The following is a 16,689-nucleotide window of genomic DNA, read 5'->3' on the forward strand; positions in this document are numbered from 1 at the left end:
ATGTGGTTGTTTGATGTCAGTTAGTAAGGAATGGAAGGCAGCATGTGAACAGAGGTCTCAATGAGTACGGGAACAAATGAGGAAAGGCAGAACACTTCAGGCAGAGAGAATAACAAATACAAAGGCCCTAAGGGAGAAGAAGCATGTTTAATATCAGGAACGGCATAAAGGCCAGACTGGCTAAAGAAAAGCGAGTGAGGTAGAAAATGACAACCAGAACTGGATTTTAAACTATGGGTCTCAGCACTGGTAGCAAAATCAATTTAGTAGACCAGAAGAGAATTTTTATTTTATTTCATTAGAAATAGTAGGACCCTGGCCCTGGCCAGTTTTGCTCAGTGGTTAGATCGTTGGCCTACGGTCCAGAGAGACCCGGGTTCGGTTCCCGCTAAGGGCACGTGCCTCGGTTACAGTTTGTCCCCGGCCCTGGTTGGTGGTGCGGGTGGCAGCCACTCGATGTGTTCCTTTCACATCGATGTTTCTCTCTCTCTCTCTCTCTGTTCTTCTCTCTCCCTCCCACTCTACCTGAACAAAAAATGGAAAAATGTCCTCGGGTGAGGATAAAAAAAAAAAGAAATAGTAGGACTCTGGCAGGTGGCTCAGTTGGTTGGAGCCTTCATGCTGTACACCAAAAAGCGGCAGGTTCGATCCCCTCTCAGATCACATACCTCAGTCACAGGTTTGATCTCTAGTCATGACATATATGGGAGGCAACCGGTCAATGTTTCTCTCTCACAATGATGTCTTTCTCTCTCGCTCCCTTCCCCCTTTCTCTCTTTCTATAATTAATGAAAACATATGCCTGGGTAAGGATTAAAAAATATATTTAAAAACAGTATGAAATGGAGTATTGGAATATGTCCTATACAATACAAATAGTACTGCTTTGTGAAATTTTTGTTTCAGAAGTGTGTGTGTATGTTGTTTCAATTTAAAATACATAGTGAGTTATGGCCCTGGCCGGTTTGGCTCAGCGGTTAGAGCGTCGGCCTGTGGTCTAGAGAGATCCAGGTTCTTCGGTTCCCACTAAGGGCACGTACCTTGGTTGCAGTTTGTCCCCAGCCCCAGTTGGAGTTGTGCGGGAGGCAGCCACTCGATGCGTCCCTTTCACGTCAATGTTTCTCTCTCTCCCTCCCTCCCTCCTACTCTATCTGAACAAAAATGGAAAAATGTCCTTGGGTGAGGATAAAAAAATAAATAAATATACAGTAAAAAAAAAAAAAGACTAAATTAAGATTCAATATCTTGCATACCAATTAAAATAAAGTGAAGGGTAAGGTAAAAATGAAGTAAAACAGGCAATAACTGCAAACATTACTAATGAGAATATAAAGTGGAAATTAATTTCTCCTAACAGTCTTTGACTTATTAATTTGACTCTTTATTAGATAAATATCCCTGAACATAGATATAGCTTCATGTAAAAAGAGCATCGCCCTGGCCAGTGTGGTTGTTGGTTAGGCGTTGTCCGGTGCGCCAAGGGTTTGCCAATTCAATTCCCAGTCGGGTCACATGCCTGGGTTGTGGCTCAATCCCCAGGGGGATCATGTAGGAGGCAGCTAATTGATGTTTCACTCTCACATCAATTTCTCTCTCTCTTACCTTTCTCTCCCCGCTCTCTTCCTCTCTCTGTAAAAATCAATTAAAAAATTTAAAAAAACGCCATCATCATGAATAATTCAATTCAATATTATTAAAGATGTGAATTTTGACCTATAGGATGACCACTACACACACACACACACACACACACACACACACACTCACACACTCACACACGAATACCAATAATAACATTATAGTATAATCCAACCATTAAACTAGAGATTCAAATAACATGAGCACAGAAGGAAACGCTATGTCATAATGTTGAATGAAAAAACATGAAATTATTATACATTATAGGGATAACTATATGTAAAAACCCGCACACACACAAAAAAGACAATTGAAAGATATCAAATATGGAATAGTGCCAAAACAATACATTTTTAAATTGAGGGTGGTACTATGGTAAGTTGTCACTTTATGGAGTGATGATATTTATAACACAGCCAGTAACTGCTAATCAAGCCATCTTTGCAAAATAGACACACACACACACACACTCTCTCAATTATCATTTCATCTGAGTAACTTTTATTTCTTCACAAATTTTTAGAAAAATCATTATCAAGAACTTACCACATGAGTAGTTTTTAACGTACTGCCATCAAATCTGCATAAACTGGAACTCTCTTCAAAGAAAATATCACATTCTTCTAACTCTTGAGCATTACAAGGAGGTTTTTCTTTATCCGGATTTGGATTCTTAGACCAGAAAATAAGTATAGAAACAAACAATAAGAGATGGATTTCTTCATACTTAAAAATGTTAGTATTACAGCAATAATTAAAAACTAAATTCAGAACTATGACCAATAAAATTTAATCAACAAACACAGAAATGATGGAATCAGTAAAAAGTATAGTGTAACAGCTATTATAAACAAGTCCTATATAATCAAAAATGTAAAAATTGCAAACATGTTGAGAGATATGGAAAATATAAAATGGAACCAAATTTACCTTCTAGATATGAAAATATATCTAAACTAGAAAACAGAATAGACAGAATTGACAGATGATTAGACATTGCAGAAGAAAAGATCAGCGAGTTTGAGATACAGTCTATCTAAACACAGAGAAGACAAAAAAATAAAAACACAGAACCCTGGTGACCTATGGAACAGTATCGAATGGTCTAATTAATATATGGGTAATTGGAAGAGGGCAGGAAGAATGAAAAAATTTTAAAGAAATAATGGCCAAAAATTGTTTCATTTGATGAAAACTTTAATCCTACAGATTCGAGGTCAAGCTGAGATATTGAGCCACCTAACTGTGGCTGTCTGCTTCAGCCTAAATATCAATGTAAACAATTCTGGTTGTTGTGGCTGGCTGAGAAGGCAGTTAGCTGGGGCCACTGTTACAGTGACTCAAGAAAATATATAAGTCCAGTCAAAACTGGATTTAAAAAAAAAACACAGGCCCTGGCCGGTTTGGCTCAGCGGTTAGAGCGTTGGCCTGCGGTCCGGAGAGACCCGGGTTCGGTTCCCGCTAAGGGCACGTACTTCGGTTGCAGTTTGTCCCCGGCCCTGGTCGGTCGTGTGGGTGGCAGCCACTCGATGTGTCCCTTTCACGTTGATGTTTCTCTCTCTCTCTCTCTCCCTCCCACTCTATCTGTACAAAAATTGCAAAAATGTCCTCGGGTGAGGATTAAAAAAAAAAAACAAAAAAAAAACAAAAAAAAAAACACAGTAAAAAGGTAACACAAAACAAAACAAAACAAAAAACTAGACAATATTCCTCAAAACACAGATGCAAAACCCCTCAATAACATATTAGCAAACCGAAATCAATCATATTTAAAAAGGATAATATACCATAACCAAGTGGGGTTTATCTCACAAACAGAGAATGCATTTGACAAAATTCTACAGCTTTTCATGATAAAAATTATCAATATACCAGGAATAGAGGAAATTTATTCAATATGATGAAAAGAATCATCATACTTAATGGGGAAATATTCTTCTCCCTGAGATCATGAATAAGGCACAAATATTGATTTTCACTATGCACCATTTCTATTTTACAGTGGATCAGAGGTTCTAACCAATGCAGTTAGGCAAGAAAAAGTATAAGGATTTGAAAAACACAAAACCAACTTCAGTTGCAGATGACAAGATTCTATGTTCTATTTTTTTCCCCCCAAAATGTAACAAACACACTGGGATTCAGGCATAAATACCTTACTCGTATATAATATTCACTTGCAATTAAGTGTGAAGAGGCAGTAGCAACTATCTACAACCTCGAAACAAGCCTTCACTACTATCACTATTATATCCCCAGAGCCCTATCACAAAAAAAAAAAAAACTTGTTGAATGAATGGAGGGCAATGCAGTCTGCATGGCTTATTTATTGTAACAGATCTATGAAATGATGTAACTAACTGTATACTCTAAGTACGTCATCATACAGTTTTCTTCACCGCTATAATTTCTGATGGCAATAAGTCAGAAATTTACACGTGCTGATATAATTTTTTAATGAATAAACATATAACTGAAATTCTGGTATAATGCTATATAGTACTTGTTCAAATTCTTAACATTATCTTAAAAGTTATTAGGATGGGAATATAGTCAACAAAATGGGAATATAGTCAACAAAATAGATAAATGAGTAGTGTATTGCCATCATTACAATGACTTACTTTGTCCATTAAAACCAAATGTACTGTATGAGATATATATTCCCCTTGAGATATTCTAAGATCACCTAGAAAATTTCAATGATATTAAGGAGGTTATTAGCAAATTAGACAGTAAATCATGATCTTTGTTCCCGTCAGCACTGGTCAGTCTGTTCTTCTAAAGGAGACTATATATACTGGCATGTGTTGCATAACGACATTTCAGTCAACAATGGACTGCATATACAATGGTGGTCCTATAAGATTATAATGGATCTGAAAAATTCCTATTGCCCAGTGATATAGCTGACATAAAGTCACAGTGGAATGCATTACTTGTGTTTGTGGTGATGCTGGTATAAAAAAACTTACTGCACTGCCAGGAGTATAAAAGTATAGCACATGCAATCATGTACAATAGTTAACGCTTGACAATGATAATAAACAACTATGTTACTAGTTTACGAGTTTACTATACTATACCTTTAATTATTTTATACTGTGCTCTTTCTACCTACAAAAAGTTTGCTATAAAACAGTATGCTGTTACACCAGGGCAGCCTTATGTATCTCGTGATTGCATCATTATGTCTTGTGCTTTACTCTCATGTTGTTTTGTACAGGGACATGCTATAGAGGTTTATAGCCTAGGAGCAACAGGATATACCATATAACCAAGGTGTAGTAGGCTATACCATCTAGGCTTGTGTAAGTGCACTCTATAATGTTTGCATAATGACAAAGTCACCTAACAAGGCATTTCTCAGAATGTATCTCTGTCAGTAAGCACACAAAAGCACTGTGAGTGTGTGTGTGTGTGTAAGTAGAGATACATACATACATGCACATCCACCCTCCACATGTTCCCATACACACACATATATGTATTTAAACAGTGTAAAAAATGGGTATTAGAATTTTAAGCCATATTCAAACACCATTCAGCAGTACTTATCTGTGTCTTTTATCTTAGAAAAGCAAAATAATGTTGGAAACATGGCATATTCCTCATATTGTTGATCCCTACAAAGTCAGACTACTGTTGCAATTCTTACCAGTTCTTCAGAGGTCAAATGCATTAAACGTTCAGCTATTGCAGCGCATTGGGCTGAGTCTCTTATGAATTCCCCTTGTTTATCACCGACTACTAGCTCTGGCCAAGTCAGTCCTTCATTCTTCTTAATCAAGGAAATCTCCAAACTAGAAGTTTAGATAAGAAAAATAATGTTATATTAAGCAACTATGCAAATTACACAATCAATACCAAACAGAAGACTCTTCCATAGAAATTAACCCTGTTGTCCAGAAGATGTCTTACCAAATACTGTGTTAATTTTTATTTTGGCTATGATGAAAACTCTATAACTGAAGGGTAATTTAGATTTAATAAACAAACAAGAAATGGTATGTCAAATGGCTTGATGAGAGGAGTTAATTGGAAAGGGTAAGACAATCCAGAAAGTATTATTGCAGTCCAGGTATGAGATGTGTTACCAAACTTAATAGAAATGCAAGTAGCACATATCTGAGATATTTCATTGGGGAATGGTAGGGGTGGGTACATAAAGTTAATTGGGAAGGGTCTATAATAAAATGTACCTCTGTGTGTATGGAACCAATTAACTTTACTTTCACAAACTAGTAGCCCTTATATATAATTATTAATCTAAAGATCAGGCAAGTTAAATCAATACAAATGTTAATTTTTAAAATACAGATTTTAAAGAATGAAAAGAATGTAGAAATTAGAAAAATAACAACTTTGGTAAAACAGGAAAAAATAGTTGTTAATGTGGTCTCTATCAACTTAAAATTTAATTCTGTACATTTAAGCCACTGAACACAAATTCCAAATGCAATAAGAAAGGCCTATCAAGGAATCTTGAGATTAAGTTCTGATGCAGCAGTAAAGGGAGAGAGAGCTGAGTCAGAGCAAACAGTGGACATAGGAAGATCAGGAGTTGCCATGTGCCTCTTGAATAGGAAAGGAAATTCCAAGCAAGCTGTTTTGGGAGCAGTGCTTCTGTAATACAGAGAAAAGTGGGGTGGTGGTAGCTGTTCCACAGCAAAGCAACTTTTTCCATGTGCCATCGTTGGTACACGTGTGCCATACTAATCCGTGCCCTGGAACACAATTGCAAGCAAACAATTGCAAGAACACAATAATAACTATTATCATAATTATCCAACAGAACATGCAAAGTTATCAACTATTCTTTTTCAAGGCTGTTATTATCACTACCTCATGAATTAATTACAGCACTTTAAATTTTCTGAAACTACTTATTTTAGGAGACTATACAAAATATCTTATGTAATATGAGTTCCTATCATTAACATTAAAAATTACCCTACAAAAAAGAATGCCTAGGTTTAGTTGTATTTTCTAAAAAGAAAGCCAATCATGATAATGATGATGATGATGACAATAATGACAGCAGCTGATACTGACCAAGTGTTTACCATATTCCAGGTGCTGTCTTAAGCACTTTACATGTTTTAACCCATTTACTGCTCACCACAACCAAATAAAGTAAGGACTATTAACATCTCCATTATACAAGTAAGAAGAAAAAGCACTGAGAGGTTAAGAACTTGCCAAGGTCAAAAGCTAGTAAAGCAGTCTGGTTCCAAGTCCATGTCCTGCACTACTGCACTATTCTGCCTCCCTGCAAAAGTATATGTAAATAACTACTGAAGAACTTCATCCAGTAACTAGAATGTATAAATACTGTTCTTAGTCCCTTGCTATCTACAGAAAGTTCATACAATCTCAGTTGTAAAAAAATTCTGATCCACCATTAAATTTGTGTAACTATTTCTACATTTTAATACTAGTAATCAAATCCTGCCATCCAAGCCAAAAGGAACATAAACCGCCAAACATAATAAACCGTAGACCAGTTATTCTTCCAATGTGAGAAAAAAATTATTTGAAAATGAGAAATGAATAATTTAATAAAGTACAGAAAAGGGTGTTTTTAAGCCAATGATCCCACCTACACATCATTATAACTACCTTTCGTAACATAAAATAGCAATCAAGCATGTCAAATTTAATGGAAAAACAATACTGGTCTATGTTCATGTATTAAATGCTTGAAACTATCTGCATGAGGTTCAGCTACTCTTGTAGACCTTTGGTGGGTTACCACTTAATGACTTATTATTTAACAATATTTTCTATCTGGTTTGCCATGTTATGTTACCCTCAAATATCTCTCTCACACACAAATATGTTTAAATACAATATGTGGAAGTATAAAATATTTTTAAAAGAATCTTTCAGATAACTGAGTTTTTTAAATAGTATATTAAAAAGTGTAACCAAGTCATCAAATTTCTCCATTAGTAAAATGAATTCAGGATACATGCTTTTAAAGGTTAAAAAATGTTTAGATATATATTTCTTACACTCCCAGGATTTACACTCATACCAAAGACTCACATGGGTCATATATTACTAATCAAGAATTATATATTAGGGTAAAAATATCTAACTTATACCCACTTCTGACCAAATTTGACCATTTTAAAAATTAAGTTCACAAGACTACTTATTAATCCATCACTGAATTCAATAATTACTAGGACTTGATATATAATGAAAGAGAATAAATTTACTAATCCAAATGACTAGAGCATGAAGTACCTGGGACAACAGATTCGCAAAGAGGCATAATAGTAGGGGTAGAAGTTTATAGTTTTATGAGACCTTTAATGTTTGCTTACCTTTTTTTATACTCGTTTTATGAAGGTATAATTTATAGACAAAATTCACAGGTTTTAAGTGTAGAATTCATTGATTTGATGAATGCATACACCTGTATAACCCAAGGAAGATACTAAACCATCCAGAGAGTTCTCTTTTCCAGCCAATGCCTTAATACTTTAGAGGTAACCACTGTTCTGATTTGAATCACCATAGATTAGTTTCGCCAATTCTACAACACTACATAGGTAGAATCAAACAGTATGTACTCTTTTGTCTTGGGCTTCTTTCACTCCACAATGTTTCTGAGATTCACTGATAATGTTGTGTTTATCCATAGTTCATCCTTTTTTAATTGCAGAGTAGTGTTCAATTATATAAATATACCACCACATGTGTTTATACATTCACCTTTTCATGAACAATGAGCTATTTCCAATTTTTGGCTTTTATAAATATGGCTGCTATGAATATACTTTTAGAAAGTTGAGGAAGGGTTTGTGTTATTTTTTAACATGCATTTCATTTCTCTTGAGTAAATATCTAGGAGATTTTCTGGATTATAAACTATATATTTCATTTAAAAAATGCTAAACAGTTTGTCAAAGTCATTGTATGATTTCCACTTCCATCAGCAATGTACGACTTGCTGGTGCTCCCCATCCTTGCCAACATTTGATACTGTCAGTCTCCTTAGTTAATTGCTATATGATGGTGTCTCATCTGGCTTTAATTTGTGTTTCACTAATGACTAAAAATAATTATTTTTCCATGTACTTACTAGGTATTCATATATCTTCTATTGTGATGTGTCTCTTTAATTCATTTGACAAATTTTAAAATTGAGTTGTCCTTTTTTTTTTGGTTAATCCTCACCCGAGGATATTTTTTCCATTGATTTTTAGAAAGAATGGAAGAGAGGGAGTGGGAGGGAGTAAGAGGGAGGGAGAGAGAGAGAGAGAGAGAGAGAGAGAGAGAGAGAGAGAGAAACATCAAATGTGAGAGAGACACATTGACTGGCTGCCTCCCACATGCACCCTGACTGTAGCCGGGGATCGAACATGCAACCCAGGTATGTGCCCTTGATCAGGAATCAAACTGACAACCCTTCGGTGCAAGGGCTGATACTCTAACCATTGAACTACACTGGCCAGGGCAAAACTGAGTTGCCTTTTATTATAAATCTGTAGTAGGGTTTCTTTATATATTAAGAACCTAAGTCCTATGTTTGATATGAGTACTGGGAATACCATTTCCCAGTCCATGGTTTACCTCTTTCTTCTCTTAATGGTGTCTGTACAAGAAAAGGAGTCTTAGTTTTGATGTACAGAAGAATATTATTTTGATGAAGTTAATTTATCATTTACTTTTTGTGTATGTGTCCTGAACACATAATTCACAAAAGAAATGCAAATGGATAATTTACATAGAAAAATATTTATTATCCACAATTTTCAAAGAAATATGAACCATTCCACTTGAACGGTATTTATTCTCCATATATATTCCCGCACATGTGAAATTGTGCGTGTGTGTGTGTGTGTGTACAGTTATATACATATATATGCTAGTTACTACTGCAGCAAAAGACTAGAAACAATGTAAATGTCCAACAATAGTCAGTTTTTAAAAATGATTACAGTTGACAGTAGAATTCTATGAAGCCATAAAATAGGATAAATAATAATTGTACATTCTATAATAAAAAGCTCTCAAGATTTATTGTTTAAGTCAACAAAAGCAACCTATGTATAACTGTGTGCAGTATGTGTTGAAAATGTTTTTGTTAAAAAAAGAAAATTATATACTTCTTGAATATATATAAAAATAAACTAACAGTGTTGAGGGAGTTAGGGATGGCTGACTGGAGAGCCTGGTTTGGAGAGACTTATTGTACAGCCTTACGTTTTAAAGAATGGGAATGTATTATCTAGTCAACAAGTTAAAAGTTGTAGAAAAAATTATTTCTATTAAAAGTTTAAAAAGTACAAATTAAAATAGCCATTTCACCTATTATTATTGTTGTTATTGTTATTATTGTATCTAAAGCTGGTAATAAAAAGCACTACTTACTGTGTAATGTAAGCAATAACTATAACAAGTATCTTTAATCTTAACTATAATTATGTACTTTGACATAGCAATTCCAATTTTAATCTACCTTAAAAATAATCAGCAACACAGACAGATCAATTAGAGTATTGACCTCTGAGCTAACTGCTTTGGAAAGAATAAAAAATAAAGTAATAAAAATAAAATTGTAAATATAAATAAAACTATAAAAAATACCTATTATTCTCTTTAATTATCCATGTACTGCTTTCATGATCAATAGATGAATAGAGGTTTCCTTCCAAAAACCTCTGACCCTTCAGCACAATGTTAACATGTTCAGGTAAAAATTGTACTTGAATGTCCTCCTTAGTACTGTCTTCTGGAAGCCGTATTGTGACTGTCAAATCATCTTCAGTCTGTTGCCAGTAATACAGAGGCTCTATTGGGAAAATGCATTATATAATTAAAAAGTTAGAGAACAGAACATACAAAATTAGAGACTAGAAGATATGAAAGAATGCCTATCTAAAAGAAACTTGGCATATTTTCTAGTGATCGTCTCACAAAAAAAAAGGTAATTATAAACAAACACATACAGATCTCTTTGGAGGCTTTTCACCCAGAGTTATAGCAATTGCACTTCAAATTTTTCTTTTCCAGGCTTACCTAAGTATTCCTAAAATAGTAATGGCAGCATTCGTTCACTCCCTGCCTCCCAGTCCCTCTCTTTTTCTCCTCCTTCTTCTCCTTACACACACACACACACACACACACACACACACACACACAGTGGAGTCCGAGTTCAAAAGAATACCAAATATGTCATAAACCGCTGTCTGAAACTTTCACCTTGATTTGCCCATGTTAGAGCAAGGCAAGGCAACTCTTCTGTGATGCAGAAGACCACTATTATTTGATGGGACATCCACATCCACACAAGAAACAGAAGATATATTTTGCTTATAAAAAGTATTGGCTATTCTACCCCACAACTTTGTTGCATGAAAGCAATTTCACAGTAAATTCAAAGGCTGTCAGCATATTTTGTCAAAGTTCCCAGTAAAAGAATCCTCTTTTCACCTCCTACTCTATCTCCTTGGCCTATTTCCTAAAAAGCCAACTAGTAAAGAAACACCTTTAGACCTATCATAGTATCATCACAGAACTAAGAAAATATGACTTAAATGCACAGTGAATAAATATTCGTCTAATGGTATCCATAAGCATTAATCTGTCCACCCACTCATCAGAAAGAAATATTACATAGCCTTTAGGAGCCAGTGCTCCAGAGTTAACTAGTCCTGGGTCATAATCCTCGGTCAACCAGTTACTAATTTTGGTATGCAATTTTATCTCAGCTTCATTTTCCTAATCTGTATATTAAGTAACAGGATATTACACACCTCTAGGACTGTTGACATTTAAATGAGTTAACATATATAAAACATTTAATATCAATCCTGTTATCTAAATGTATTATAAATTCTCATTCAATGTGCGTTATTGTGTGGGTTTTTGGTGCTGTTGTATGTAAAAACTTTGGGGGTATTAAATATGCTCAGAGATATAGCATAAGTATGGTGTATATTTTAATAGGTCACCTTCACTTGATGTTAAAAAATTTAACAAACTTGATACTGTAGAAACAGATATAAAATATCATGAATTTTCAGGATAAAATTGTTACTTTGGGGTAATTTCTGAACTGCACCACATTCCTTTAAAAAGTCTCAGATCCTCTCTTTTGCCTTTAGTAGTACTTTTAATTTAAACTCACTGAAAAACTTTCAACTATTGCTTAAAAGATTAATAACTATAAGTTCCTTAAGGCAAGTAATTTGTTTCATTCATATTTCTGTCTACTGGAATACATGGATAACTTCTGCCAGATACGGGATGAAAGGAATTTGCAAAATCATGTGAGCTATTAGTATAAATTAAAAATCATGGAAACAGACAAAAGGGAAAGTCAGAATTTTTAAATCCGCTTTCCATTCAACATATACAAATACCTAAATGCTTTTCTTAGCTGTTGGTTGCTTAGAGTGCCTTTGTATCTTTTTAGAAATCGTGTTTTAGATCCTTCAAAGCAAATACTATTATTTAAATTACTGTAACAATACAAAATGGGCAATAAACAATGTATTCTTGAGGTTTACAGAAAATGAGACCAGTATCTACACACACACACACACACACACACACACACACACACACACATATGTATATATCGGAAGACTGTTTAAAAGAACACAGGCTATAATCAACAAGCTATCCATAATTTGGTTTAAATTACATTTTCCCCTTATCATTATGGAAATCCTATGACAAAATATAGAATAAATTTCCCAAGAGAAATTGAAAACAAAAAATTAAGTATAGACTGTTTATTAGAAGGGAAACAAAAAATTGGAAGAGATTTGAGGTTTATATTTAAAGGGAAGGACAGACATAATAATAAACTCAGGAAGAATGCAAAATACAATGTGAATTGTCAACAAGAAAAAAAAAATCTAACCTGATAGGAGTTTAAACACCTGTCCCACCTACCTGCAATCTGTCTTGGACCACATGATCCTAGCTTCTAGTCAAAATGGTTACAAAGATTAAGGCCTTCTTTCCCTTTGTCACAACTGCTCACGTAAGGAGTTAAGTTCTAAAGGCCCTATGGTTTAGAAATATGAATAGCTGTTCTGGCTAAGCTCTAGGAGAGTTTAATATTACAATTAAGACAGAACTGTAGAATTTATTCCAAAAGGGATCTTAGAAGTAATCTAAAATATCACATATGTGGAAACCAAGTTTGTTAAGAGGCTAAATAAAAGGCCACCAAGCACAGCCGTTGTATTCTGAAGTGATATTTAAAAGCCTGGGGAAAATATTTTTCAAATATTTATTAATTTACTGTTTTCAAATACTTTTCCAAAAAATCATTTTTAGAATGATATAAATATATAAAAATAGTAAAACTAAATTTTATTTAAATAAGTAACACAAAAGTTACAGTCAGAGTAATATGTGTATTGGTTAAATATTGTGAAAATCTCTATTAAAAATATGCTATTCTCTGGCTATAAACATCAGAAGCATAAACAGTTGTGATTATAGAGGGACTATTTTTATACTGGTATATATTTATATATCTCTGGAATATTTTTAAAGGAATATGGATTCTTTGTGTATAAATGTAAACTTCTTCTGACAGACCTTGTTCCTCTCTTCACTCTAAAAACATTACAAACCTTCATTCAGTCCCTCAGTTTCCACAGAAAACAGTCAGTGATTATATGCCCTCAAGGAACTTTCCTTCAATTTAGTAGAAAAGGTAAAAACATGTACATTAGTATACACTTAAAATGAACAGAATTGAGTTTATTTTAAAAGATTAATATCCTTAATATGAATGCCAGCTTCACAAATGCCAATAGGCATTATTTATTTTGAAGTTAGACCAATACATTTTTTATTATTTTTTAAATTTATCTTTATTGTTGAAAGTATTACATATGCCTCCCCCCCACACTGACACCCTCCTCCCTGCTCTCGACCCCCCCTTACTATACTATTGTCTGTGTCCACTGGTTATGCATATATGCATGTAAGTTCTTTGGCTTATCTCTCCTGAGGTTCATTAGTCTGTTCCCTGCTTCACTGTCTCTGGATCTATTTTGTTTGTCAGTTTATTTTGTTCATTAGATTCTACATATAAGTGAAATCATGTGATACTTGTTTTTCACTGACTGGCTTATTTTACTTAGCTTAATACTGTCCAGGTCCCTCTATGCTTCTCAAAGGGTAAGAGATCCTTCTTTTATGCAGCTACACGGTATTCCATTGTGTAAACATACTGAAGCTTTTTTTATCCACTCATCTACTGATGGACACTTGGGCTGTGTCAAGATCTTAGCTATTGTAAATAGCACTATAAACAAATGAGACTACATCAAAATAAAAAGCTTCTGCACAGTAAAAGAAACCATCAATGAAATGAAAAGGGGTCCCACTGTATGGGACAACATATTTTCCAATGATACATCTGATAAGGGGTTAATTTCCAAAATATATAGAGGGCTCATACAACTCAACAAAAGAAGACAAATAATCCAATTAAAATGGGCAGAGGACCTACACAGACACTTCTCCAAAGAGGACATACAAATGGCCAAGAGACATATGAAAAAATATTCAGCGTCAGTAATCATTAGAGAGATGCTATTAAAACGACAATGTGGTATTACCTCATACCTGTCAGAATGGCTGCCATCAACAAATCATCAAACAGCAAGTGCTGGTAAGAATGTGAAGAAAAGGGAACCCTAATACACTACTGGTAAGAATGCACACTGGTGCAGCCACTACGGAAAACAGTATGGATTTTCCTCAAAAAATTTTAAATGGAACTGCCATTTGACCCAGTGCCCCCTCTTCTAGGTATATATCTCAAGAATCCTCAAACACCAATCAGAAAGAATAATATGCACCCCTGTGTTCATAGCAGTGCTATTTACAATAGCTAAAATATATATTTATTCTTTCACCAAGTATTGATTAAACATTTGATCAGATAAGCAAATATATATATATTTTAAACTATTTTGGTAATTATAAAATTATTAAATTAAACTAGTTTCCACTATTTAGGTGGTATATTTTACAAAGATTATTCTGGAAAATATAAAAGAAAATAAAAAAATAATAAAGCACCTATCTTGACCTGGTAAAACCTGTTACCTAACTGGGCAGAAAAACCAGACATAAATATATATACATATAAATACATATGAATTCTATAAAGATGAAAAGTAAAATTACCTTTGATTTTATCTGACATGTCTTCATCCTTATTTTCTGCAATATCCTGACCAACGGGAACAAACGCGAAGGACTTGTAGGAGATGATCATTAGACCATTCCCATCAGGCTCAATGGCAGCATAATTTGGCACTGACTTTCCACGGAGAATATCACGTTTAATAATTTCATATTTTTCATTATCTGAAAGAATATCAAGTATCTTTGAACAAAAATTACAAATAAAGACTATATTATGAAAATATCTGTATGTTCATTTCAATTCAAATTAAATATTTTAAATGTACTATTAAAAGGCATACTATTGGGTGTCTTTCTTTAAAATATATTTTGAAATTTTTTTAGAGAGCCCTGGCTGGTTTGGCTCAGTGGTTAGAGCGTTGGCCTGCAGTCCAGAGAGACCCAGGTCGGTTTCCACTAAGGGAACGTACCTCGGATGCAGTTCGTCCCCGGCCCTGGTTGGGTTGTGCGGGTGGCAACCACTCGATGTGTCCCTTTCACATTGATGTTTCTCTCTCTCTCTCTCTCCCTCCCACTCTATCTGAACAAAAAATGGAAAAAATATCCCCAGGTGAGGATAAAAAAAAATTTTTTTTGAGAGAGACAGGAAGGGAGAGAAAGAAATATCAGTGTGAGAGAGAAACATCAATCAGTTGCCTCCTGTATTCCACCCACTGGGGATCGGCCTGCAACACGGGCATGTGCCCTGACCAGGAATCAAACCAGGACCTCTCAGTCCACGCGATGACACTCAATCCACTAAGCCACATTGGACAGGCTATTGGGTGTCTTTACAGATAAAAAGGATTAAAGAAACTGACCACCTAATATTCTGTAAATAAATCCCTATTTTAAAATACTGGATTTGATAAAAATTGTTCTAACCCAATGTGGTAGCCACTAGTCACAAGTGGCTATTTAATTAAAATTAAGTAAAATTGAAATTCATTTCCTTAATCACACTAGCCACATTTCAAGTACTCAATAGCCACACAATGAATGGCACACACAAAACATGTCCATCCTGCAGAAATTTCTATAGGACAGAAGTGCTCTAGATCATGAAAGTGACTGACTTACCTGAAATATCAGCCTCTGAAGGATCTACCTTTTCCTTGACTAAAGCCTGTCTACTTTCCCAGCAAGTATATGATTGCATCTTCTGAAAAGAGCCACAAATTGAGGATAAGGGAAAAAGTGTGATGTGGACTATTTTTTTTTTTTTTGCCCTCTCTAGCTATTGATAAGGGGTTTTATTAAAATAAAATATGGCCCTGGCCGGTTTGGCTCAGCGGTTGGAGCGTCGGCCTGCGGTACAGAGAGACCCGGGTTCGGTTCCCGCTAAGGGCACGTACCTCGGTTGCAGTGTGTCCCCAGCCCTGGTTGGTCGTGTGGGTGGCAGCCACTCGATGTGTCCCTTCACATCGATGTTTCTCTTTGTCTCTCTTCCTCTCTCTCCCTCCCGCTCTATCTGTACAAAAAATGGAAAAATGTCCTCGGGTGAGGATAAAAAATAAATAAATAAATAAATAAAATATGTTTAAGGTAGAAATGATTTTTATACATACCCATAAACAGATCTATTTGCCTAATTCATCAAACATAAATAATTGTACTTAGAATGTTTAAGGTATAAATAACTATATTCTGAAAGTGTCTGATAAATTAACTGAATTTATTCTCCTATAAAAATACATTATTTTTTGCTTTAAAAAGTACCCAAACATTTCAGTTAAGTCCACACCTTTACATATACTATTACTCTATTAAAGTGGTTTCTACTTGTAAGCTTCACATTGAGTAGTCAAAATCATAACTCAGTATCATCTGAGTTATACACAATAACAGAATCTATTCTAAAATATCAAT

General features: G+C 34.6%; 1 protein-coding gene across 1 annotated transcript in view; it reads right to left on the reverse strand.

The window, feature by feature from the left end:
- Positions 1-16,689, reverse strand: part of NUDCD1 (NudC domain containing 1) — a 56,512-nt gene that overhangs the window by 9,181 nt on the left and 30,642 nt on the right. Inside the window, exons 5-8 of the mRNA XM_036263952.1 lie at positions 14,821-15,003; positions 10,243-10,447; positions 5,297-5,441; positions 2,185-2,310 (exon numbers count right to left, since the gene is read on the reverse strand). Coding sequence (XP_036119845.1) covers positions 2,185-2,310; positions 5,297-5,441; positions 10,243-10,447; positions 14,821-15,003 — 659 coding nt within the window. The remainder of the gene's footprint in view (positions 1-2,184; positions 2,311-5,296; positions 5,442-10,242; positions 10,448-14,820; positions 15,004-16,689) is intronic.

Source organism: Molossus molossus, unplaced genomic scaffold (genome assembly GCF_014108415.1).
Source record: "Molossus molossus isolate mMolMol1 unplaced genomic scaffold, mMolMol1.p scaffold_m16_p_16, whole genome shotgun sequence".
Taxonomy (NCBI): domain Eukaryota; kingdom Metazoa; phylum Chordata; class Mammalia; order Chiroptera; family Molossidae; genus Molossus; species Molossus molossus.